This window comes from Leptidea sinapis, chromosome 20 (genome assembly GCF_905404315.1).
Source record: "Leptidea sinapis chromosome 20, ilLepSina1.1, whole genome shotgun sequence".
Taxonomy (NCBI): Eukaryota; Metazoa; Arthropoda; class Insecta; order Lepidoptera; family Pieridae; genus Leptidea; species Leptidea sinapis.
Window position 1 is genome coordinate 9,887,288 of NC_066284.1, and position 27,104 is coordinate 9,914,391.

The following is a 27,104-nucleotide window of genomic DNA, read 5'->3' on the forward strand; positions in this document are numbered from 1 at the left end:
ACACAGCCGGTCCGTGATTCGAGTCCCGTCGGTTCATCGACTGTTTCAGCTGCATGCGCAAGACTGCAATGGTTTGAGATGCCAATATTTGCAGAATTAGTAGCCTCGAGTAGACTGTAATAAAGCCAGTGACAAAAGCTAGATTATGGGTATCACAACGGCCCCGTTTCTGCAGTTATGTGTAAGCATTGTTTCGGGCTGAATAGGTAGCTAGTGAAATTACTGGGCAAATGAGACTTGACATCTTGTCTCAAGGTGACGAGCGCAGTTGTAGTGCCGCTCAGAATTTTTAGTTTATTCAATAATCTTGAGCGGCACTGCATTGTAATTGGCACGGCATATCAATTTCCATCAGCTGAACGTCCTGCTCGTCTCGTTCCTTATTTTCATAAAAAAAAAAGATATCAAATTACTCTTTACTTGCTTACTAGAAACTTCTTTAGGTATAGCCGTACCGTGCCGGCCGTAGCCGTGACGCGGTCTGGTAGGTAGCGGACCATATTCGATGGTCGCATTGTCCATCGCACAAAATTATTGCCGTCCGGACCGTACAGAGTACGACGCCGGACCAATTGGTGTGCAGGGCGCCCACGGGAGTCAGATTGCGTTCGAACACCATACAACGTTACGTAAAATAATAATTATAAGAGAACAATCACTAATTTTTCTTGTATAGAATAGAGATGAATAAAACTAAAGAAATTCATGAAATATTTTTAATCATGTCAAAGTATGTGCGGAATGATCAAATAATTTAGTATTCTTCAGCACCCTCGCCTTCACCTTCAGCAGAGTCCATGCCGACTTCTTCGTAGTCCTTCTCGAGAGCGGCCAAGTCCTCACGGGCCTCCGAGAATTCACCTTCCTCCATACCCTCACCAACATACCAGTGGACGAAGGCACGCTTGGCGTACATAAGATCGAACTTGTGGTCGAGACGGGCCCACGCTTCAGCGATGGCTGTGGTGTTGGACAACATGCAGACAGCACGCTGTACCTTAGCCAAGTCACCTCCCGGGACGACCGTTGGTGGCTGGTAGTTAATACCAACCTTGAAACCAGTAGGACACCAGTCAACAAACTGAATGGTTCTCTTGGTCTTTATGGTTGCAATGGCAGCATTGACATCCTTGGGGACTACATCACCACGGTACAACATGCAGCAAGCCATGTATTTACCATGACGTGGGTCGCATTTCACCATCTGGTTGGCTGGCTCGAAACAAGCATTGGTGATCTCTGCTACAGAGAGCTGTTCATGATAGGCCTTCTCAGCAGAGATGACTGGTGCATATGTCACCAATGGGAAATGGATACGTGGGTATGGCACCAAGTTAGTTTGGAACTCGGTAAGATCGACGTTTAGAGCGCCGTCGAAACGCAGGGAGGCAGTGATGGATGACACAATCTGGCCAATAAGTCTATTCAAGTTGGTGTAAGTAGGGCGCTCAATATCCAAGTTACGTCTGCAGATGTCATAGATAGCTTCATTGTCAACCATGAAAGCACAGTCAGAGTGCTCCAGGGTAGTGTGGGTGGTAAGGATAGAATTGTAGGGTTCAACAACAGCTGTGGAGACCTGTGGTGCTGGGTAAATAGCAAACTCAAGTTTAGACTTCTTTCCGTAGTCAACTGAGAGACGCTCCATGAGTAGGGAAGTGAAGCCAGAACCAGTACCACCACCAAAGGAGTGGAAGATGAGGAATCCTTGAAGGCCTGTGCATTGGTCAGCGAGCTTGCGGATGCGGTCCAGGACTAAGTCAACAATTTCTTTGCCAATTGTGTAGTGACCACGGGCATAGTTGTTTGCCGCATCTTCCTTACCAGTAATAAGTTGTTCTGGATGAAATAACTGCCTGTATGTTCCAGTACGGACCTCATCTGCAAAGAAATAAGGTAGGTCATTAATGTGTTATTCTCATTTATAAGGTAATAAGCACCTTATTAAATTAATTAAATATATAATTAATATTAAAAATATAACAAGTTATCTTGATCATCTTAATTTTAAATTCTGAAGTGAACTTCATAACTCACCAACTACTGTGGGTTCCAAGTCAACGAAGACAGCACGGGGAACATGCTTGCCAGCACCAGTCTCGCTGAAGAAGGTGTTGAAGGAGTCATCACCACCACCAATGGTCTTGTCTGATGGCATCTGGCCGTCAGGCTGGATGCCATGCTCAAGACAGTAGAGCTCCCAACAAGCATTACCGATCTGAACTCCGGCTTGGCCAACATGTACTGAGATACACTCACGCTGTAAAAGAAATGTTAAATTTAACAAAAAGTTTCATTATGAACACTTGACTCTCCGAACTAATGAATATACGAAGTTTCTGGTAAGTACCTATTAATAATTTGTACCTAGGAAGAATCAATGGAATGCAGAATGGATGATAATTGATATTTTAAGATAATACTAGAGCACATAAACGTAAGAAAGTATCTGTGAATGGTGAAAGCAAAGGTCAATCATATTTCTAGACAATTACCCATTCGCTTCTATATTATATTACTAAGATTTTAATAATTCTAAAGAAAATGAATAAGGTTGACACGATCAATAAATGGTGACATCACCGCGTGATCCTTGAATGAGGTCACGATTCACGAAAACTTTAACCAGAAAATAGAGAATTAACGTTATACGGAAGATTGAAATCTTAATTTAAAAATAATTAGTCTGTTGCAAGTTGAGCATTAATATACCTTGAAATGTTACTATCAAATAAGATTACCAAATTTAACGTGTACCTAACATGATGATATCACCTATCAGTAAAATAAAAGCGATTTTATTGAATAATAACCTAGCAGCAAAACAAAAGCTAAGAAAATAATTCTATTTCTAAACTTAAAAAAAGAATGCCACACCCGGTGACCGGCTTCATAGAAATCAAGCAAAATGGCGCTTCTACGTCAACGGAACACCCGGCATTTTACTTTATAGGTAAAGCATATGTTAATGGAAAAACAATATGATAATAGTTACTTACCATTTTGATTGAGTTTTGTTGAACTTAATATAGAAATATGAAATAAGTTAATAAATTAAACTTCAGTCGGAGTTCAGCGGGACCGGTTAAGTGGTTTGCCGAACGAATAATAACGACGGAAAAACCGTTAGCAAGGTTTATATACTATCGGCTTTGCGGGGGAAGGACGCTTGATTATCTGCATCCTGATTGGTTGACACAATACCGCATAGGCGTATCGACCAATACGGCAAAAGCTGCATTGTACTACCATAGCGGGAATATGTAGGCAGATGTGATTCATCGTAAGAATAAAGACGTACACCAACCATTTGTCGATATCGATAAGAATTAAAAAACGCATTAATAGTATTGCCTCTTGGATTAAAAAAAGCGATGAATGTTAATTATTGTACAATAAAAAACATTACATATAAAATCGTACCAAAGTTAAAACTGTGTATTGAACATTTCTTAAATTAATATGTACTTACTGTATATGTCCCATTTTCCCATAAAAAAACATTACATATAGGCATAGGCTATAACTACGAGCTTCGTCAGTTAATTATGAAAGGCAAGGTGACTAGGAGAATTATTAGACATAAGAAGAAGTCATGGCTACATAATAACCGAAAATAGACTGGGATCACAAGTGTTGTATAGCTTTTCAACCTTGCCAAAGACCGGGTGAAATCACTGCACCAATTAGACTGCAGGGGACCACCTGAATTTGATATATTTTATACAATATGAACAATATATAGGGTATATGCATGAACTTTAAAAATACTTCAATTTGATTTTTTACATCCTATAAATTATCAAACATATCAAATTATAGATAAAAACATTCTTATTCAATTAAAAAATAAATATTCTTTCCCGGCAATATATTGCGGCTATTCAAACGCACCATTGTGCGCGGGGTTTCTGTGCCGTCAGAGTCTATCCCAAGAATCTATATTGTACTAATAAATGTATGGCCGGATTTTTCCTTCGGTTTTACTGCGAAAACTATTGAACTGATCAGGATAATTCTTAATACCATTAGATGCAGCGTGTTTCAGAGAAGAATTTAGTAGAAAATATGTTGGTGATTACTTATTTAGAATCAATTTTTTTTACTTAGAAATGCCTATAAATTCGCAATAGAACTAATTCGGTCCATGACATTTAATTAGTGATAATTCATACAATGAGCGGGCGCGTTTTTTTTTAGTTTATAGTTTGATTGTTTTTTACATTAAAAATGAAAAAATTTAAAACATAATCTTAAAATTCATCTCAACAAGAATCATAATATGTTAATGATTTTTAATAATAGAAAAAAACAATGGATATTGTAATTCCAGTTAAATTATATTTTCTGCATTTATATACTATGTTTTGTTTTAGAAATCAATGTGAGAAAATATGAATTTTGCGGAAACTTAAAAATTTAATTAATTATCACATAATTACCCTGCAACTTTCACTCTTTTAAATTCAGAAGAAATAAAATCTGTGTTCGAAACACAAATACACTTCATCAAACAGTATCATAAACGCATCTATTTTTGGAAGATTATCTGATTGCGTTTTAACAAATCCAGTTTCAGTCATTGTAAATAATAATTATACAGATCATTGAATAATAAAAAACTAATATATAATTTAATATATCGTTAACAACCGAAAATAACAATACTTAATAATATAAATAATACACCGAAAAAATAGGAATAAATATAAGCAATGGTATGGCCATTGCTTATATTTATCTAGACTATAAAGTCACACTGCGCTACAACCAATAGCATTGCGTTTCGATGTTTTATATTTCGCTTGTATTTATTACACTGTTGTATATTTAATATTAATTATTCAGCACAATTTTAATAAAAAAAACTATTTAAGATAAATTAAATACTTATAAGGATTAGAAAAAACAATATTTCAACTTAATATAAGTTACATGCATATTATTTACAACAAAAGGTGCGACGCTATATAAAGACGCTATATATAAAATGCTAAGTAGGTAGAGTGGAAAAATATTTTCGAATTATATATCACTTAAGATCACGTCTATCGATATCTTATTGAAACACCACTATACGTTGGATGCGTCACCAATCTTTATTTGTGTGCGTGACTTTGCTAGTATGGTCGCACACTTTGAAACGACAGAATCGACCATCTGGATGGCTTTTTGTGGTTTTTCTATTTTATATTTAACCGAAAATTCTAAAATATCTTTTTTACCCAAATCAACATAGAACCCAGTTTGTGTTGAAACCATAATGTATACAAAAAATATTAAATAGCCAGTATCAACATTGGAGTTTATTTGTATTCAAACGTGCCATCTCTTGGCAGACATAGGTACTGCTTGCTATCAATAATATCATCCTAAATTTTTATTATGAAATTTGCAGTTCGCAGTTTTGCAATACAGTGACATCTATTGAAAACCAAACAAAACTCTACGACAGGCACTTTCAGCTAATATTGTCTTGGCTTAGTTTCGTCATGAGAATACTCTGTAGCGATAACCCGATAAAAATCTGTATAGTCCAACAAAAATATACTCAATCATTTAAATCTTAATGATTTGAGATATTACATATTATTATCTAAATTCAACTAACATAATTATTTTACTCGTTTATCATGAGGTATGTATGGTCTACGGTATAAATACCACTGACACTTTTCTAATGCACTTGTATACTTACTACTAATTACAATTATATGCAGTCAGCTTTTCATTAGTTTCATTTTTAATAAAATAATATTCGTATTCTAAATCTATGCCCCATTTAAAATTTTAATATTGTAATACTTACCTATACTTAATTAGTCGGCCTATCTAAATCCCTAAATGACTGTCATCGTAGTTAGAACCACATAATAAATTATTTATCTTCCTATATACTTTAACAAGTTAATCACAGTATTAACACTAAACATAATATAAATAAAAGTCTGTTTTTAACTTTGTCACAGAATATGTAATAGACTATTGCAGTTTAGGATCACCACATTTTGATAGCATTTTTTGGTTGGGCTGATGGCCTACTTGCCAATGAAAATATTAATAAATTTTATAATATTTTCATCCTATGGTACCTATGTAGTTATTGTGTAATTAGCTGCGAATATTTTGTATTGTTGAATGCGGAATTAAAAAATTACCGACTGTTCAACGAATCAGCACTCAAAATTAGTGCAATACTATTATACTATTTCATTAAAGTGTTATTTAAAAAAAATGTGTAGTAGTGAGCTGAAACATCCATTATACTTATAGGTAGGTAGGTATTTATAGGTATACGAAAAAATGAAAACTCTAATATTGTAGTTATTAAATAAAGAGTTACCTAATTCAGGGACAGCGAATAATAGAACGAGAGAGAAATATAATGTCTGTCGTTCATCAACTGACGTTTCCGTTTCATTTTCCCGCGCTACGTTCAACAAGTGCGCGCTAAAATAAAATATCATTCTGCGCGCGAACGTTATTGAATGCGCGCTTTCGAAACGATTTATTTACGAACCAGTTTTGGGACATTATTTTTAAATTCATCTAAGTGGAATATTTGTGCATATGTTTTGTGTTTGTGTCAGTGAGGATATACAATATTTCAAATTTATAACAGCGACATTTGATCCATATTGTAAGTTACATGTTTTTTGTCTAATTTATAACAGATTTTCTGTTAAATAATTATATTTTACTTGCGTGGGTGCCTTTCCATAAACTATAAATAATAAGTACCTGTAACCTGCCTACCTAAATACTATAGATAACTTTATTTATTCATTTCAATATTTTATTTAAATTATCGCTGTATCGGGTTTCTTTTTTATACCAAAGAGTATGTAACTATATGAAATAAAAATTAAAAACATTATTCTTGAATCATAATCTGAACAAATTAATTTTGAATCTTGTACGAGCGAATTGAGAGTCAATCAAGGACGCCAATGCGAATGCATACCGATACAGAAACTAGAATACCTTTTAAGGCGGTCTCAATCTCCGTTATTCTCAGATAAGGGCTTGGTTTAGATTTCCTAGGGCGACTAGTAATGTAGACGGGGCTTATTTGAAAGTGCGATTCTGTTTAAACCGACACGAAGGTTGTGAGCACTTTCTAAAATTGGCATTATCCTTATAAAGCTATTATAATCACAGTACCTATGTATATATTTACATCAACTATTTATTCAACTGGTTTGAGTTTCTAGTGTTGGTACACCTTACAATTACAGCTTTGTTAATTTCAAAGAATATGTAATAAATAGTACAATTCAATATTCAGAAGTAGGTATAGCTAATGAGATACGTATAAGAATCAATATTCGTATATACATATCAATTAAAAAATATATACATATCTATTTATGTAGGTATATAGAAACGATGTAATGTGTGATCATAATATATATAAATACCGTGACACGTTTTGTCCGCGATGGACTCCTAAACTAATGAACGGATTTTAATGGGGATTACTTCATTGGGTGCAGTTTAGTTCAACTTGAGAGATAGGATAGTTTTTATTTCGATTTGGGACCCATAATATTTTTTAGTTTCAATATTTGTTTTGTATGGACATATTTTCTATGAGAGAATTTAGTGACGCACGGTTTGACAGTTCCGCTGTAAATAATTCTTGATGTTTTGAAATATTATTGCAAATTCCTATGAAACAGTATTTTTTTTTTATTATCTACAGAACAACGTTTGTCGGGGCAGCTAGTACATATATATTTTTTTTTAATTCATATTAACTGAGGAGTGATCCTGTAAAATTTCGTTCGTATCGATGGGATAAACAGATTTTTTTTTGAGGTCTATAAAATATTCAATCTGGGTTATGTGCCCCTTTGTCACCAAAACACCGAACGCGTTTGAGATTTTTTTTTTTATCTTTTGACAACGTCTATTGCTAGAATTTGCCACAGTGGGAGCGGAGTCTAGTAAGTATGATATTATGAGTATGTTACTATTGAATCATCTTAGAAAGTAAAATTATTTGCATATAAACATTTTTGTATGGAAAACAAAAGCACATATTTCTAAACACTAGAAAACTATATTCAAACAAGAGTTCCATATAAATTAGATTTAAGTATGGAGCTTTTACATCCGTCCTATTACTAAGACTTACCTGTATGTTCGTCCGTCTGTCAGCGGGCTGAATCTCACAAACTGCAATAGTGAGATATCTAAAATTTTAGCAAAGTGTATTTTAATATTACCTTTATAACTATAAAAATGAAAAGACAAGATTGAAAAATTATAATTTTGTGACAATTAATAAGTAACCCTAAAAAGAACACGTTGCTCCATTTGGTCAGGAATTGCCGGGTTAAGTAAAAACGATAATAAAAATGTAATTTTTAGACAAAAACCTAAAATATAAATACAGAACTACAATTATTTACTATCGCTTTTTAATCCCATGAAAAATATTTTATTTTAATAAGAAGAAGTAACTTAATTAAAAATAAAACATATAAAAAAATAAAGAGTTAAAATAAGATGTTTACATATTTTTAAACACATATTGTTATAGCGTCACTACATCACCTTGTTTACTTTACACAGACCCAATATTTGTACGATAGTACGGATCCCTTCGTGTTCGAGTCCGACTCGTACTTGACCTTCTTTTTCTACTTTGCTTGCCATTTTGACCAATTTTGCCATTGCCGCCATTTTGAAATTCCACCATTTTGCATTTATTATATTATATTGTTATAATAGCAATAGTAATACACACTGTATTGACAGTAACTGTAAATTCAGTTGTCTAACTATTGCGGATTTTGAGATACAGACCGCTGACAGACAGACGGATGGACAGCTGGCTCTTAATAATTGGGCTCCCGTCGATTACCCTTCGGGCTTCCGAACTCTAAAAAACGTAAGGTAGTACTACTGTAAAGTAGTACTTAAGAAAAAATTAAAAGAGCACTTTCTTAACGTCTCCACGTAAGCCTTAATATTAATTAGTATTTATATATTATACTAGCTGACCCGGCAAACGTTGTTTTGCCATATAAAGTATAATTCACGCGATAGTTTTATAAGTAATAAAATATTGCCTATATTATAGCCTGTACATCATTTTGTTCTATTGTCAGTAGTTTTTGCAGCGCACGCAAAAATAGGTTTTCGATTTTACACCTTGTGTTCCAAAATAGCAATTTTATTACGGATCCCTAATTTTGAAATAAAAAAAAAACATAGCCTATAGCCTTCCTCGATAAATGGACTACCCAACACTGAAAGAATCATTCAAATCCGACCAGTACTACCAGAGATTAGCGCGTTCAAACAAACAAACAAACAAACACTGTAGCTTTATAATATTATATAAGTATAGATTTATATTAGTAGTATATAGTATAGTTTAGTTTAGTTGTTATATTATGTATACAGATAAGATTTTGGGTTGTTTTTTAGGAATATTATCAATTAATAACTAAGTAATGTATTATGTGTGTATAAGTTATAGTGTAGATAACTTACAAATTAGGTATAGTTTAATTTATTATAGATGCACGATATTATAATATAGTTTAAGAGCGTAAACTCGCCAACAAACTGTTGCAACAGTTTGGCGAGATGTAAAATACCAACTGTGCATACTTTAATAATTAAATAAATTTAAAAAAAAAAGTTCCTATTGCGGTGGTTCCAGGACAATACCAATACCCAGGGGCGTGCATTGGCTTTCAAGCAAGGTAGGCACTGTAGATCTAACTAGAAGCTTTAGTCCGACAGTACGACATAAGGTGTATGAAACGCTACTTGCTTCATATATGCAACCTGTAGACTGCCTACCGTAGGTAGTAAATTAACTTTAACACTAGTGGTATATTTATTTAGGTTCATAACTAGGTAGGCACTGCACAGACACCTGATTGCCTATATCATATGCACGCCCCTGCCAATACCACATGGGTATCATCAATCAACAGCGTGTACCATCACTTAAAATGCCAGTCAATGCTCTTATGATTCCGAGGATTCAGAAGAATCTGGTGTTGCAAAAGTGTTAGGCCAGCATTGACATGTACGCTCGGGTATCCTCTTATCAAAAAAAATATATAAATGAATTAAGAATCTTTTTCTCAACTAGGTTAAGGCCTGCACTGGTCTGGGTGCTTGACCACGATATATTTAATACCACCACGGACATAGTTCCATGTTATGACCTTGTTTCATTACACAAAATGATTTGCAGTGCTTCTGATGTCACGAATACGGTGACCTAACTATAAGTCATCGGGGACCCTGACATGATTCGAGTTTCGACGAATTGTTAACACACCATCTGAATATGACCTTATTTAGACTAAGGACAGTAATAAATAGGTTGTTTGTGGGAAGCATTTCAATATATTTTAGATTATAAGGTTGATCATTTGTTATTTTTAACTTAGGACCTAAAGAATCATTAAGAGAAAAATTTAAAGAAATAAACATTGTGACTGTTGCTTCTCAATATATTCTTGATAATGTTCTATATGTTCATAAGCAAATTGAGGAATTTGCTAGAAACTGTGACAATCCTAATGTTAACACGATAAACAAACATAAACTTTTTATGCCTACTACTCGGCTAAGTCGAGTTAGTAAGTGTTTTATTGGGCGATGTATATGCTTCTATATGTTAATATGATCCGAGAAAATGTACAAAACAAATGTGTTACGAAATTTAAAAGAATTGTTGAAAAACGTTTGTGTGGGAAAGGTTTCTATAGCATTTACTATTTTCTTAATGATACCACAGACTCTGAAAGAAGCGAACACCCTCAGGCTCTTTAATTATAAATGTTTATCGTAAAAAAGCCCGCTGAGTTTCTTGCGCCCGTTCTTCTCCGTCTGAAGCGGTCTGTTGTGAATGGGTAGTAGTTTTTAATGTTCAATAAGTTATTTGGAATAAAAATATTTGAATTTTAATTTGTTAGTCTAAAAAAACATACATATTAATTAATGATAATTTATTTGCTTGTAATGCTTTCACGCTTTAACCACTCAACTATTCGTTTCCATTTTGGCCCTGCGTGCTGTATTAGCATAAATGCTTTTTAGTATGTTTACATATTTTGCATTTAAAAAACAAATTTCTAAAGCGTTCCAAATTGATTCGTGGCTAATGTTATCGAAAGCTCTGCTATGATCAACTAACTACATTTAAGTTTTATTTTCCCTTTGTACTTTTCCAATATTTGTTCCAGCGTGTGGATATTGTGATCGAGGTATGTAGTGCTGTTACTATTTATTAATTTACTCATTTGGTAAGATTATCAGCGATACAGTTGAATTTAATAAAAAAAACATAGAATTACAGCGAAATCCTGCCTGTCAGGCATTCGTTTAAAACGAATGATGCAAATAATTTATGGGTTCTTGGAAGTAGGCTGATTAGTCTGTATTTTTAGATTAATTGGTTCCCCTTTTAGAATTGTAGTATTTTATCAGATGTGCTTACATATTTTGATGAGTTCCTGTTTGCATATGTTATCTTAATTTTTTTCTTGACTAGAAGTATTCGGGATTGAATGAGATTCTTTGTAGTTTCGCTTAAGATTGGTTTGTTTCACGCGTTTAATTTTAATAAACTTTATACATATAGCCTTACACTAAGCAGTCTTAATTAGATATAAATATTTCATTTACATTACTGAATCTTCCATAATTATGTTCGTAAAAAGCTTGTGAGAAGAAACTCATCGGCCACTCTTTTAAATGAATGAGTATTTACAATAGCTCTGTAATATACAATATTATAAAATAGTTTGTATGGTGCTGTGTGCCAACATATGAATCATATTCTAAATTAAAAAGCGTTTTTAACATCAAATATCTCATTTAAATAAAATGTATAAAAATACGAATTAATGGATGCATTAACCTTTAGAGCTTGAATTCATTGTAAACAATATTAACAATAAATGTAAGGATGCTTCGTGAACATGATGGTCGTGATTATTGTTGTAATTAGTAATCGCATCAAACAAATTCAATAATTTACTTACCAGGCATTATTTACGATGGTACGTAATTGTTTTAAAGAAGCCCCTTTTGAAACAGTTTTTTTTAGCTTAATTTCCAATGACAATCCACCAAAATTTATTTTTATAATATCTAAACCTAGCTAAGGTAGGCCTAGTGCAAACAACAACAGTATCTTAGAAATCGAATCTCAAATAAGAATTTTGTGTAAACAGTAGTTCAACAAGGCCGCAGTATGGAAAGTTGGCTGCAAGCCAACTCTCGCTTTATCAATATAGACCACAGCGTAACGCGTTGGAAAATATGTTAATATTCCACAGCTAGCGTGGAAGCAGATGAGATCTTTATGGTTGGACTAAATCAGGGGCTGCACATGTTAATAGCGACACACATAAGAATGCATATTTTTTTTTAATGACGAGGAGGACAAACGAGCCTACGGGTCACCGCCGCAAACATTCTCTTGCAACAACAAACGAATCACAGGAGTGTTGCGGTCTTTTAGAAAAGAGAAGACTTGTTTTTGAAGAAACCCATGTCGTGTCGTCCAGGAAACACCAAACATGGAAGCTCATTCCACAGCTTGGTTGCACGTGGAAGAAGCTTCCTCGAAAACTGCACTGTGAAGGAACACCACCATCGAGATGGTGGGGATGATATCCTAATCTGTGGCGACAGTACGAAGGAAAAATTCGGCGGCATCAATCAAGTCAAACAGCTCTTCGGAACACTTTCGTGTAAATGCGGTAGAACACACACAAAGAAGCGACGTCTCTACTCAACTCCAAGTGATCTAGCCATTCACAGAGCACTGGGTTCCCGACAAATCGAGCAGCAATACTTATAAAAATAATAACAAATCGTCGAAGTAGGTACCCTAGCACATGTCGTTACTGTCATGTAATGTGTCTATAAACGTCAAAGAGCCTCTCGCTTAATAACTGGGTTAAGGGTCAGATACAAATGGCAGCTGTTTTAGGAACGGCACGTTTCGTCCGGGTCCTCAGTCTGTCGTCCTAGCCATACCTACGCCGATGGGACTCTATTATTTATATAAATATTCATAATTCATACACTTTCAACCTTCAACTGCTGTGTAAGTTGAATGCTTATGAATGAATTTCCTTGCCCTGGGAACATCCAGGTCGTACCTTATGTCTGGCATCGCTCCCGTGTTTCCCCTGGTGTTGCAAGGGTGTATGGGCGGCAGTGATCACAATACCATTGAAAAATACTAACAAAAATGGAACAAACATAATAGTGGATGTGACCTTCTATTAAGTGAGGAAAACCTGGTACCAGAAGGCAACGCACTTCAATATCAATAAATTCTAACAATACCAAAAATCTTTGGTTGGTAATTTAAATCTTTAAGAAGTATATATCAAAAAATATTATTGGAATAGGATGTGTGTGCATGTGTGAGTGTGTTTGTGTTTCTTATTTCAGGCGTAGTATTGCTTTATTTTTTATTCTCTTAAAGCATTACCGCTTTTTGAGTCTATCTCGAGAAAAAATCCGATATAGACACGTGTTCACAGATTTTGTTTTAGGTAACTAAAATCGGTAATTACGTACCATCATATGAAAAGTATGCTCAGGACATGCAGTGTCATGCAGATTCAACATCCAAAGTCACTCTTTAGTTAAGTTTAAAAATTTAAACACTAGAACGCATTTGTTTTGTAAGAACCAATGAACTCGCAATTTTGAATAAATAAAAGATTTTACTTGACATTTTGAAGCAGACCTACACTTACCTACCTTGACTAAAAAAATGCATATTTTTGTGCGCAAAACTAATACCTATATCATCGTGACACCCTACCTAGACGACAATCCTTCATCACACATACTTGAAGCCTCTCAGAGTCGATCGATCGTAGCCTAAAAATTTTGAGGTAGATCGCCAGCAGTTCAAGCTTGAGCACCCCTGATCTAGACGTATAATACCATCAGACCCATATGCTCGTTTGTGATCTGATTCCATAAATAAACTCATACGTTTTGTCGTTCATATTATAATCTATTCATAATATCTAGAGTAGCTGGTGTCTAATGTCTCTGAGGATATCCCCGCACGCGGAACTGTCTCTTGCCAATAACTGTTGGCAGTAAAACAACAGTCCCGTTGATATTGTCATTAATTACACTTGCGTCTGAAATATCACATCAAACACATCTATATATACAAATGATTTAAGTTTTCTTTAGTGTTAATTCCGCCAATATTTGTTTTTAAAACAATTCGACACGTGTTTCGCCTCTACACGAGGCATCCTCAGGACGTGTTGTCAAAATCTGGCACGAGCCTGGCCGAATTGTTTTAAAAACAAATATTGGCGGAGTTAACACTAAAAAAAACTTAAATCATTTGTATAATTATGGATTTCCGATATATATTATAATATAGAAGTGGGAGAGTCACGCTGCCGTCTTATGACGTCAGCACAATCGGACCAGACTCGTCCGGGTTAATTACCACACTCGCACAGAATACCGGCGTGAAGTAGCGGCCTAGTGCCGCTATGTTTCGCATAGGTTAGTGTCGAGGACCAGTGGCCATCCCTTACCCCCCCCCCCCCCCCACAACAAAATATGAAAGCGGTCCATAAAGACATATTACCCCAGGAGGGTACCGGCTCTACCAGAGCCGGAGAATCCCTCCCCGAGCACTCTCGCTCGGGCTGCCCTTCGTATTCTGGGGTGGGCACAGAACTGCGCATGACCGAGGACAAACGAGGCAGAAACGCCACGGCACCCCGCTCCACGCTCAACGTAGACTTTTGCATTATCAGGGGAATTCACTCCAATTTAAACGCCGTCAGACGCAGATATCTCGACCTAGCGATACCTCATATTTAACGTACCCCGGGTACAAAATTGAGCACAATTTTTTGCCTCATGCCGGGGTATGTGTGTACGTTAGGGAGGATATCTGCTGTCGCCGTCTCGGCAATTTTGAGGGTAGGGACCTGTCCACTCTCTGGCTCCGCGTAGATTTAGAGGACCGCGTCCGTATCTATGCGTGTGTCTACAGGTCCCATAGTGGTAACGCAGAAACCGATCATCTCATGGGCTGCGTTCAAGCGGCAATTGACGACGTGCTTGCACAGATCCCCTCCGCTGAAATCGTAGTCTTGGGTGATTTCAACGGGCACAATGCCGAATGGCTTGGATCACGTACCACAGACTACGCAGGGCGATCTGTGCATAATTTTGCATTGGCGTATGGTCTGTCCTAATTGGTTGAGTCGCCAACGCGGCTCCCGGATGTGGATAGCCACATGCCGTCCTTATTAGATCTTTTGCTGACTACACATCCCGATGGCTACCAGGTCTTTGTCGACGCCCCTCTCGGAACGTCCGACCATTGCCTGGTCAGGAGTGTAGTGCCTATCCGACACCAACGTCGCAGACCACCAGCGACCCGCCGCGTTTGGCACTACAAGTCAGCAGATTGAGATAGGATGCGTTCCTTTTTTGCATCCTACCCTTGGGGCAAGGTTTGTTTCCCTTCGGATGATCCTAGTGCCTGCGCCGTTGCAGTAGCCGATGTGATACTGCAGGGCATGGATATTTTTATACCAAGCTCTGTAGTACCGATCGGTGGCAGATCACAGCCCTGGTTCGATGCGTCAGTTAAAGCAGCATCTGACTGCAAAAAACAGGCGTATCGAACTTTGGTTGCGGCGCTGGGCACAAAGGATCCGAACTGCAAAGTTCTTAAGAGGAAATATAACCATGCCTCCAGATTTTTTAAGCGGCAAATCGCCCGTGCGAAGTCTCAGCACGACGTCAAAATCGGCGAGCAGCTTTCCAGTTACCCAACCGGAACACGCAAATTCTGGTCGTTGTCGTAAGCTGCTCTTGGTAACTTCAACCAGCCGTCCATGCCGCCGTTGCACATGAGGAATGACACCCTGGCCCATACGGCAAAAGAGAAAGCCGAGCTCCTGTGCGCTCTTTTCGCCTCCAACTCGACTCTTGACGACAACGGAAATACACCGCCGACCATCCCGCGGTGTCAGAGCTCTATGCCTGAAGTACAGTTCAGACAGAAAACTGTTAGGCGAGCTCTGTTTTCGTTGGACGTCAGGAAGTCAAGCGGGCCGGATGGCATTTCTCCAATCGTGCTTAGAACGTGTGCCCCTGAGTTAACGCCGGTGCTAACGCGTTTATTCCGGCACTCTTATTCCAAAGGCGTAGTCCCTGACTCATGGAAGTCAGCCCTTGTCCATCCGATCCAAAAAAAAGGAGACAGCTCGGATCCGGCGAACTACAGGCCTATTGCTATCACCTCCCTGCTCTCTAAAATAATGGAGAGCATAATTATCCGCCAGCTTTTAGTATACCTAGAGGGTCACCAGTTATTATTATTATTATTATTTGAAGAGGGTGGCTATTTCCTGGTCCTAAAAGGTTCCTAGTAACACCGCGTCCAGAATTGGACTATTGTGTTCGCCACTCATACTAAAGCTCATCGTCAAGCCCTACCGCCTTTACGAACCGCAGTAGTTCCTTGACGCGAGTGTTGCAAACACTATCTGGTGGTACGAAGTAGTTGCCAAAGATTGTGTTACGCTTATGCATTAGTGGGCCGCAGTCGCAGAGTAGATGAATAGGTGTTTCATCATCCTCAAGGCAGAACCTGCAAGCCTTGTCGCTTTTGATGCCGACCACACTGAGGTGCTTGTTTAGGCGACAGTGCCCGGTTAGCATCCTAGTGAGTATGCATAGATTTTTCCTGTTCAATGATAGGGCTTCATTCGCATAGCTACTGTTGAATGCCCTTATCAGTGCTTTAGAGTGGTTTAAACCTGAAGAGTTGTTCCAGCGTTTAAGTGCATCTTGTTTACATTGGTTACTCAGGGTGTGTCGGATGGCGCTCTTTGGCAGTCCACAAATGGGTTCCGGACCATATCGGACTGCTTTAGCCCCAGCTCTTGCGAGCTCATCGGCCATTTCATTGCCTATGATTCCGGCGTGCCCTGGGACCCATCTGAGAATCACTCTGTTTTTCATGCTCACACAGTTTCAGGGTCACCAGTTGATCAACGACCGACAGTACGGCTTTCGCCATGGACGATCGGCAGGTGATCTTCTGGTATACCTAACACATAGATGGGCGGCGGCTATTGAAAGCAAGGGGGAAAGGCCTGGCAGTTAGCCTGGATATAGCGAAGGCCTTTGATCGTGTATGGCACAAGGCGCTACTCGCAAAACTTCCATCATTTGGGCTTCCCGAGAGCTTGTGCAAGTGGACCTCCAGCTTCCTCACTGGGCGTAGCATACAGGTCGTTGTCGACGGATATTGCTCGAACCCGAAGCCCGTGAATGCTGGAGTGCCCCAAGGCTGTGTGCTATCTCCTACGCTGTTTCTTCTGCATATCAATGATATGTTGGACACCTCCAACATACATTGCTATGCGGACGACAGCTATGGTGATGCCGTATACACGGGCCATGCAGGTCTCTCTCGGAAATCGTCGACCAGTGCCGGGAGAAACTTGTGTCTTCTATCGAGTCCTCTCTCGAGAAGGTCGCGGAATGAGGTAAATTGAACCTTGTCCAATTTAACCCCCAGAAGACTCAAGTTTGCGCGTTTACCACTAAAAAAACCCCATTTGTCGTATCACCGCTCTTCGAGAACACTTCTCTTAAAGCCGCGTCTAGTATCGGATTACTGGGTCTCGAAATCTCGAGCGATTGCCAATTCCGTGGCTATCTGGAGGGCAAAGCCAAATTGGCTTCGAAGAAGCTGGGCGTCATCAATAGAGCACGGCAATACTTCAAGCCGGCCCACATTCTAGCGCTCTACAAAGCGCAGGTCCGGCCACACATGGAGTATTGCTGTCATCTCTGGTCTGGCGCACCCCAGTATCTGCTCGATCCATTTGACCGCGTGCAACGTAGAGCAGCTCAAATTGTCGGGGACTCAGTGCTCTGTGAACGGCTGGATCTCTTGGCGTTGCGTAGAGACGTCGCTTCATTGTGTGTCTTCTACCGCATCTATCACGGGGAGTGTTCCGAAGAGCTGTTTAACCTGATTCCTGCCGCTGAATTCCACCTTCGCACGACACGCCACAAGTTAGGATTTCATCCCCACCATCTGGATGTGTGGCGGTCCTCTACAGTGCGGTTTTCAAGAAGCTTTTTCCCTCGTACTACAAAGCTATGGAATGAGCTTCCATGTGCGGTGTTTCCGGGACAATACGGCATGGGTACCTTCAAAAAAAGCGCGTACACCTTCCTTAAAGGCCAGCAACGCTGTTGTGATTCCTCTGGTGTTGCAAGAGAATGTGGGCGGCGGTGATCACTTAACACCAGGTGACCCGTACGCTCGTTTGTCCTCCTATTCCATAAAAAAAAAATAGCGGTTCCCGCCCGCTTCACTGGACGAATTTTAAAAGGAAAGAAATTATTAAATTTTAAACAATTTGTCATGTTTTTAAAGTGATTACTCTCACTTCTAGGATGTGTATACAAAAAAAATTTGAAAAACAAAATTTTATGAACGATGCGGGACTCGAACCCACGACCTCTGGCGTTCCGTGCCAGTGCTTTAACCTACTGAGCTAATCGTTCGAGTGACGTATCGTCATAAAATCTTGTATGCTTTGTTCAACTCTCAGGTTGTGGATTTTTAAATTTTATTTATCTTATATATATATATATATACTAGTGGACCCAACGGACGTTGTCCTGTTGTCTTAAATTTGAAAAATCGGTCCAGCCGTTAGCAGGAGTTCACTAACATACACATGAGCAGGAGCATTATATTATATGGACGGAATTGAGAATCTAAACCAATCTCAAATTCACTGAAACAAACAAAAACGTCATCAAAATCAGTCCAGCCGTTTAAGAGGTAGTTTAATTGTGAATCTAAACCATTCTCGAATCCACCTGAATACACACAGAAAGTTTCATTAGAATCGGTCCAGCCGTCTAGGAGGAGTTCAGTGACATACACACGCACACAAGAATTATATATATAAAGATATTGAGAGTTTCCGTTTCCGAGATTCAGAATATATATATATAATATGATCCTACACTAAAATATATATGGCCGATCTTCAAAAACAAAACTCGGAGAGCTAGATACGATACGTTCGAGCGATTTTTGCCTAAAGTGTTAGGAAAACCTCGCCTTAAGCATTTTTTACCCTTATTTACGTAGGACACGAAAATAATATATTTATTATTAAGAATATGGATGTTAATTTCCAGGTCGTGGATGTTTATATGTATTTATGTATATTTAAGTAGGTGTGTGCTATGTTTAAATGTGTATTTATAGGCATACTATTTATTTTTAAACACTGAATATACTAATAAAATCCGATCTCTCAAACCTCACGAAACACTTAGAACCAACGTGACTAATAGGATATTACCTATACTATTAGGACCTTACCTTGTTAAACTTAAAGTCAATAATACAATGCAATTCCAGGATTCAAATTGCCTTGCCCCCGAACCGCGTTGGTTATTTCGGTGTGAATGTCGATCAGAAACCACAATGCGTCATTGTGCATCATCTTATACGCAAAACTTTACATCATTTTCAATGTGAATCATAGTGTTGGGAGCGCAATAGGTTGAATCTTTGACTCTCACCACGGGGCCCCCAGTTCGATCCTGGACCGCCACGTATTAATCTGTTTTCGGTTTTCCAATTCATACGATCGTTTTTAGGGTTCCGTAGCCAAATGGCAAAAGACGGAATCCTTATAGATTATTTATGTCTGTCTGTCTGTCCGTCCATATGTCACAGACACTTTTTTCCGAAACTATAAGGACTATACTGTTGAAACTTGTTAAGTAAGATGTATTCTGAGTACCGCATTAAGATTATCGCACAAAAATAGAAAAAAAAAAAACAATAAATTTTGGGGGTCCATACTCAGAACTGAAACTGAAAATTTTCTTTTTCATCAAACCCATACGTTGGCGGGATAGGTTTTTAAAAATGATGTTGAGGTTTCTAATATCATTTTTTTAAATAGTTAAGGGCATAGTTAAAGTTAAAGTGAAAAAGTTATAAGATCAAGTCAATATGGATTTTTTAAGCTTTTGACAGTTCGCTATTTAACATTAACAACAGCTTTAACCGGTGAAGATGAGACGGTTAAGGTTAACATTTAAAGTTATGACGTCTTATAAATCTTGTCAAATCATTGTTCGCTTAACTGGTGCTTTAACATCATAACCCAGCCTTAGCCTCTTGTTACGGCCATTGTACGTGTCTGCTCGTTGTACTCCATCCACCCCAGATCGTCCCAGTAGTCAGCATTCTTTTCAAATTGCTACAGGAAGCGATGCTGGAGATCGGAGGATTTGTGCCCGTTGTTAGGTAACACTCCTGTAATAGGGCAAATATTTTTTTATGAAAATCAGGAACGAGATGAGCAGGACGTTCAGCTGATGGTAATTGATACGCCCTCCCATTACAATGCAGTGCCGCTCAGGATTCTTGAAAAACACCAAAAATTCTGAGCGGCACTACAAATGCGCTCGTTACCTTGAGACATAAGATGTTAAGTCTCATTTGCCCAGCAATTTCACTAGTTACGGCGCCCTTCAGACCGAAACACATTACTGCTTCACTGCAGAAATAGGCGCCGTTGTGGTACCCATAATCTCGCCGACAACCTGTGCAAAGGAGCCTCCCACTGGTGATTATGATAACGTGAATTAATCTATCACTCGAGGAAGTGTACCAAGAATACTGGTGGCATTTCCGCGTTGGATAGCCAGGCTGATCCGTTGACCGAAATAGCTGCCAGCGCTTGGGTTTGTAGTAGCCTTATTGAGACGCGTACCAGACGGCTCAAAAATTAAATACACTCACTGAGACCGACATCTTTGCTGGCAGTCGAAGGAGCAGCCACAGCACCAACTGAAGTACATCGCGAGTTGAATGCAGAGTTCAGGAATACGATAGTACTGTGACCTTATTATAATAATTGATGACCACAATCACGAGTGTGTCGATAAATTTAAACAATGCTTCAAGTTTACTATTATAGTATATAGTATGGGGAAATCCTAACTTTTTGTATGAAAAATTTGAGCAGCAGAAAATACTAAAGTAGGGTTAGCTCACTCACTCACTCACACGTGTAAGTCAAATAAAGAAAATGTTTTCTCATACTAAAAGCCAGTTCCTACAAAGTACTGAGTTTCAGTCGATACACATGCAATAAGTCTTACATATTTAAATATGAAATTTTATTTGTTAAAAGTTTAAGATGTATGTCTTCTAGATTTAGATTGCCCCATAGATCCTGACCCAGTTAAAGAAACACACTGTATAATATATAAAATAAACTAATAATTAGTACTCTAGTAAGACGTAATATGGTAAACACATATTTTTATCAGCAACAGTTTACGTGTAAAACCTAAATGGGATCCATCTGTGTCTGCCTATTTATATATTAGAAACGCATATCAGCGCTGACTAGCTTCTGTGATTTGACACCCTATATAGCCATGTTATGTATTTTATTATCTTTAAGTGGATTGGCAGTAGATACATACAATGCAATCCGCCTGTCTCCTCTCTTGGTAGGCAGAGATTACGGCTTATATTTGCTCCCTTTCCTGATATGCTTGCCTGGGACATTCAACTAGCATCAAATTATGTAGTCTGTTATTTTAGGTTACACATTATAAAATATAGTTTATATTTTATCTTCAAATTTCTGGTATGATCAATGAATTTCGTCACCCATTAAAATTAAAGCGGGGGGAGATGTTTCCGCTCTTTAACCCAGGCCCCGACTGCATTCAGCTCGCGCGATTACTGTATATAAGTATATACTTTGTGTTTTATGTAAGTACTTACATAAAACACAAAGACAGAGTTGGAAATTTTATTCCTCAGCAACCACAATACAGACACCCGTAATATATCGTTGGAAGGGATTTGATGTGAAAAACGTAAAATAGTTTGGTTTTCTTGGTGATTGGGATCATAAGCTATTTAGGTTCAAAGATTTCCCATTGAAAATGAGGCTTGTCCACTGCAACATACCTCCTTTTAGAAGTAATTGGAGCATTTTTTGTAATATTTAACATTGCGTATGCTTTACCAGGCATGCATACACGGACAGGAGCCTCGGGAGGTACGAGCGGTAATCACTTCCTATGAATTAAACAGTCATCTAAGCGTCTAAAGAAAATGTAACCTCAAAATAGTTAATAATATAAATCATGTCCCCCTAAAGCCATAAACACATGATCGGATTTATAGCCATAACACATTTGGATTTAGTACGGTCGGACCATCGGACATACCGGTGGGCGCCTCGTACCAATTGGTCCGGCACGCGTCGTACTCAATACGGTCCAGACGGTAATAATAATAATTTTGTACGATGCACAATGCGATATACCATCGAATATGTTACGGTATCGGACTTGGTTCGATGGTTCGGCCGTACTAAATCAGATCATGTATTATCTATAAATCCAATCATGTATATAATTTAAGCGGGATATGTTATATATTATTATGTTTTTTTTATTAGAATTTCTTTTTAAAAGTATTACGTTATTCAAAAGAATTGTTAAAAAAAGTTTGTGTGGTAAAGGTTACTATAACATAAATGACTTTCTTAATGATACCACAAATTGGGAATGGAGTGACCGCCCTCAGGCTATTAGCCCTCAGGTCTGAGGCATTCATTTTGGAATGGGTGGTAGTTTTTTGACTTTCAATAAGTGATGTCACATCCTATTTTGAATAAAAATATTTGAATTTGACGCTTAGATGACTGTCTATTTGACCAAATTTTTTGCTATGGTCAATGTGATATACCATCGAATATGATCCGGTACCGGACCGCGTCCGATTGTTCGATCGGACTTAATCCGACCATGTGTTTAGGTTATAACAAACCTGTGTAGTCTGTCATAGCTGCTTACACAGTCGTGTGGTCATACGCGTGCGTAATGCAGTGTATTCTTAGCTCAATGCAAGTGGTGCCAAGTAGGTTTCGATATTAAGTCAGGATATTACTAACACGTCTAAATTGAGGCGCCATTATTGTAAATCTGTTTGATGTCACGGCGGCACTGAAACTTAATAATAAACCAAAATTTGGTGGCATTTATATTATTTGTGATCTCAGTATATTATGGCTCTATATATAGGTGCCATTAAAAGAGTTTACCCGAATCGCAGTAGTTTTGAATTCGTTATTTTTTGAATTTATTCATCTTTAGGCGCGTTATGAGAAAATGATGCAAGTGAAATTTTAAGATGCGCGCGAATCACTGTAATACAAAAGTAACAGGGTGAAGTTGGTTCCTAAAATTTTCTGACGTTTGCGTCATTCCTTATTTTTTTAGTTTATTCGTCCAGTATTAGGACACGCAAGGGGTTCAAGCCCATACAGCCGTATTCATTGTTTAATAATTAATTGTCAAAGCCATCTTTGCAAGATTTTTACAAAATCGTTCTTTCTAAAAACGTAGAATAGCACGAGGAATAAATCATTTTAATGATTTTTGCTTCGTTAGGCCAAAGAAGTATAACTTCTTGCGTGCAAACATAAGTATACACAACCTTTTTTCAATTGCTTTACTTCCAGCAACAGTCTCCGGGATTGCGCAGAATATGCTCACCTACAGCATCAAAATCAAACTGGAAAAATGTATTTAATTACAATTCCTACACTTAAAAAATGCTCGCATAGCCTGGAAGAAGCTTCGCGGACAATAGGCCTCAGTTTTATAATAAGCTCCCCGACCATGTTAAATTTTAACACTTTTTTTATAATATAAACTTTTTTTATGACAATAAGGGACGAGACAAGCAGGACATTCAGCTGATGGTAATTGATACCAATTACAATGCCGTGAAAGTGCTCAGGATTCTTGAAAAACCGTACAATGCCGTGAAGTGCTCAGAATTCTTGAAAAACCCAAAAATTCTGAATGGCACTACAATTGCGCCCATCACCTTGAGACATAAGCTGTTAAGTCTCATTTGTCCAGTAATTTCACTAGCTACGACGCCCTTCAGACCGAAACAAAATAATTTTTACACATTACTACTTCACGGCTCCGTTCTGATACCCATAATCTAGATGGCATCCTGTGCAAAGGAGCCTCCCATTGGTTCTGGATAAGTAATCACCAACATATCATATAGGTACTAAAACTTTCTCCGAAACACGCTGCATCTTGTTTAATAAGTATTATTCCGATTGGTTCAGTAGTTTTCGCAGTTTAAGTTATAACCGAACAAAAAATCGGCTCTCCGTGGATAAGTATAGATTTATAAGTTAATTGTTATGCTACACATTATAATAATTTATGTAATTGTATGACGACTAATAGTAATTATGAATAAAAACTTTATCTTGAACAAACAGCAAAATTTGATTTTGATTGAAGAGAATTACTTATGTTTTATTTATTGCTGAGACTTCCATTAATAAATATGTATATATATACATATAAGTTTAATTGAAACTAAACAACGTAATAAAAAAAAATGCATTTAATTTTGTAGCAGAACTAATGGCCACACTAGGTACAATGCTTAAATAATATAACACTTCTAAATTTTGCTCCTTCCTTGTGCGGTGTTTCCGGGACGATATGACATGGGTGCCTTCAATAAAGCGCGGACACTCTCCTTAAAGGCTGGCAACGCTCCTGCGATTTTGCGCGGGCGGCGGTGATCACTTAATAACAGGTGACCCTTTGTTTCCATAAAAAATAAAAAAAAAAGCTACGACTCACTGTGCTCCATTAGTCGTCTCGAGCCGAGATTACTGAAGCGGGAGTTACATAGCCGAGTGTGACAGCCCATTCTCGTTTAGGGCGAGGCCTCACTAGCGCGTCGCATTGCGTCGTTGCAGCGGACCAACGCATTGTTTGCCCCACCTGCGTTACGGCGACGCACGATTTTGCAACGCAAGAGGGCGACACGCGCCGTCGCTGCGTAGCGTCTCAGTGTTAACAACTTGTGTGTGACAGTGACAACACTGTCCGTCGTCGCATCGGAGCTCCGACGACGCGGACGGAGCGCATTACCTCGCATCGCTCCCCCCGCTTCGTTTCTTGTCCGTCGATCCGTTGAAACATCGCAAGCGACGACGCAACGCATTAATGTGGCATGGCACAAAAAATCTATGAAAAACGCAACGCAACGCACTAGTGAGGCCTCGCTCTTAATACACAAAACGAAAAATTCTTAAACATTGCAAGCCGTCTTAATTACATTGTATCGTGTGGTTATCTACCCATACGAACTGTATATCTAAGCATATATATCATTGAAGTATTCTCATTTAAATTCACCACACGCTAAACCGGTTCTCTACAGCCGCGAGATAGCCTCGTGTGCTCGCAAAAAATACAATTTTATTCCCATATAGGAACTTCGTAAATACGGAGAGTTTTAATTGGTTTAATTAGTTTTATTATTGGCAAGACCTTGAAACAGCAGTATTGGTGATATTTTGATAAGGTCTTTATATTTTGTTCTGCATGCATAATATCTGTTTTCTATGTAATTTTTTTACTTATTGTGAAGTATTTGTCTTTTTTTCTTCGTGTTATCCGTTGAAGTGGTGATGACTGCTCATATTAGTTACTTCAGTTTTTAGAGTTCCGCACGCGAATGTTTACAACAGCAATCATTATACATAGCTCTGTACGTTTGTCCGTCCATATAAATTATCACTTTATTAACTTATACATATGTATGACCAAAAATAGACTTAATAAAATCTATAGAACTTTATTTTTTACTAGCTGAGCCGGAAAACGTTGTTTTCCAATATAAATTATTTTTAGAGTTAGACCGTTGCTTGGACATTGCAAGATTACTTTATTTATCTAAAATAAATGAATTTTCTATAATAAACGTAGCCTAAGTAACTCCTAATTACATCAACTACCTGCCAATAAAAGTCTCCTGAAAATAGGTCCAGACATTTCAGAGATTAGCAACTTGGAACAAACAGACAAAAATTGTAAAAAATGTTATTTTGGTGTATACCGTATATTCCCATGCATGTGTAGTAAAAAACGGTTATTTCAATATAACAAACAGACACTCCAATTTTATTTATTTGTATAGATATAAAGCTTATTAATACAAAATATTAGCGCACACGAACACACATTCACATACGTCCTCACACACATACCGACAAATCGTAACACACACACCCACACCTTATTGGTGTTAATTTACCTACTTAATGATTATGATTATGGAAGAGATCTTCTGGCACAAGTTTTGTCATCTGAAAGAAGGTCCCAACCAATTATATCATGTAAATACGAGGGGAGGTCAAAAAGTTCGCGGAATGACTGGGAAAAAAGATGAAATGATACATTATGTTATTTTTCCTTTTCAATATATTCCCCCTTAACACGAATACATTTTTGGGATCTGGCATATAACTTATTAATACCGTCGAAAAAATAGGTTTTGTCTTGGGCGTCAAAATACGCCGAAATCGCCGACTTGACTTCATCATCGTCTCTAAATTTTTTTCCACGCAGCTCTTTCTTCATCTTTGGGAATAAATAAAAATCGCTAGGGGCCAGGTCTGGACTGTAGGGTGGATGGCGTAGTTGTTCAAAACCGCATCGATGAATGGCAGCCGTCGCAACATGACTCGTGTGAACGGGCGCGTTGTCGTGCAAAAGGAGTACACCTTTTGTCAGTTTTCCTCTTCTTTTTTCTTTAATAGCTTCTTTTAATCGGTCCAATAGGGAAGCGTAGTACTCTCCCGTTATAGAAACACCACGTTCTTTATAATCGATCAAAAGAATACCTTCAGTATCCCAAAAAATAGTCGCCATGATCTTTCCGGCCGATTGCGACACTTTAAATTTTTTTGGGGGTGGTGTGCCTTTTTTGTGCCACTGCATCGACTCCTGCTTTGACTCAGGCTCATAGTGGTGAACCCAAGTTTCATCACCGGTTACAATTCGGGCCATAATTTCTTCCCTAACTTCTCCACAGCGGTCCAAATACTCGCGGGAACAGTTGACGCGCTCACGTTTTTGCAGCGGCGTGAGCATTCTCGGGACCCACCTTGAACACACTTTACTCATGC

At 37.9% G+C, this 27,104-nt stretch overlaps 2 protein-coding genes across 2 annotated transcripts in view; one reads left to right on the forward strand and one right to left on the reverse strand.

Annotated features, from left to right (window-relative positions):
* Nucleotides 1-702: 702 nt before the first annotated feature.
* On the reverse strand, nt 703-3,168 carry LOC126970159 (tubulin alpha-1 chain). Its single transcript, XM_050815932.1, has 3 exons — nt 3,000-3,168; nt 2,038-2,260; nt 703-1,881 (listed from the first exon to the last, which is right to left on the reverse strand). Exons 1-3 carry the CDS (start codon nt 3,000-3,002, stop codon nt 755-757), a joined length of 1,353 nt encoding a protein of 450 aa, XP_050671889.1. The 5' UTR covers nt 3,003-3,168; the 3' UTR covers nt 703-754.
* A 3,281-nt stretch (nt 3,169-6,449) lies between these two features.
* Nucleotides 6,450-27,104, forward strand: part of LOC126970154 (uncharacterized) — a 58,256-nt gene continuing 37,601 nt past the window's right edge. Inside the window, exon 1 of the mRNA XM_050815926.1 lies at nt 6,450-6,640. The gene's annotated coding sequence lies outside the window, so the exon portion shown is untranslated. The remainder of the gene's footprint in view (nt 6,641-27,104) is intronic.

Coding starts and splice junctions, on each gene's coding strand:
- LOC126970159 (XM_050815932.1), bottom strand. Junction 1,882..2,037: donor CTTGGAACCCACAGTAGTTG/GTGAGTTATGAA, acceptor ATTTCTTTGCAG/ATGAGGTCCGTACTGGAACA.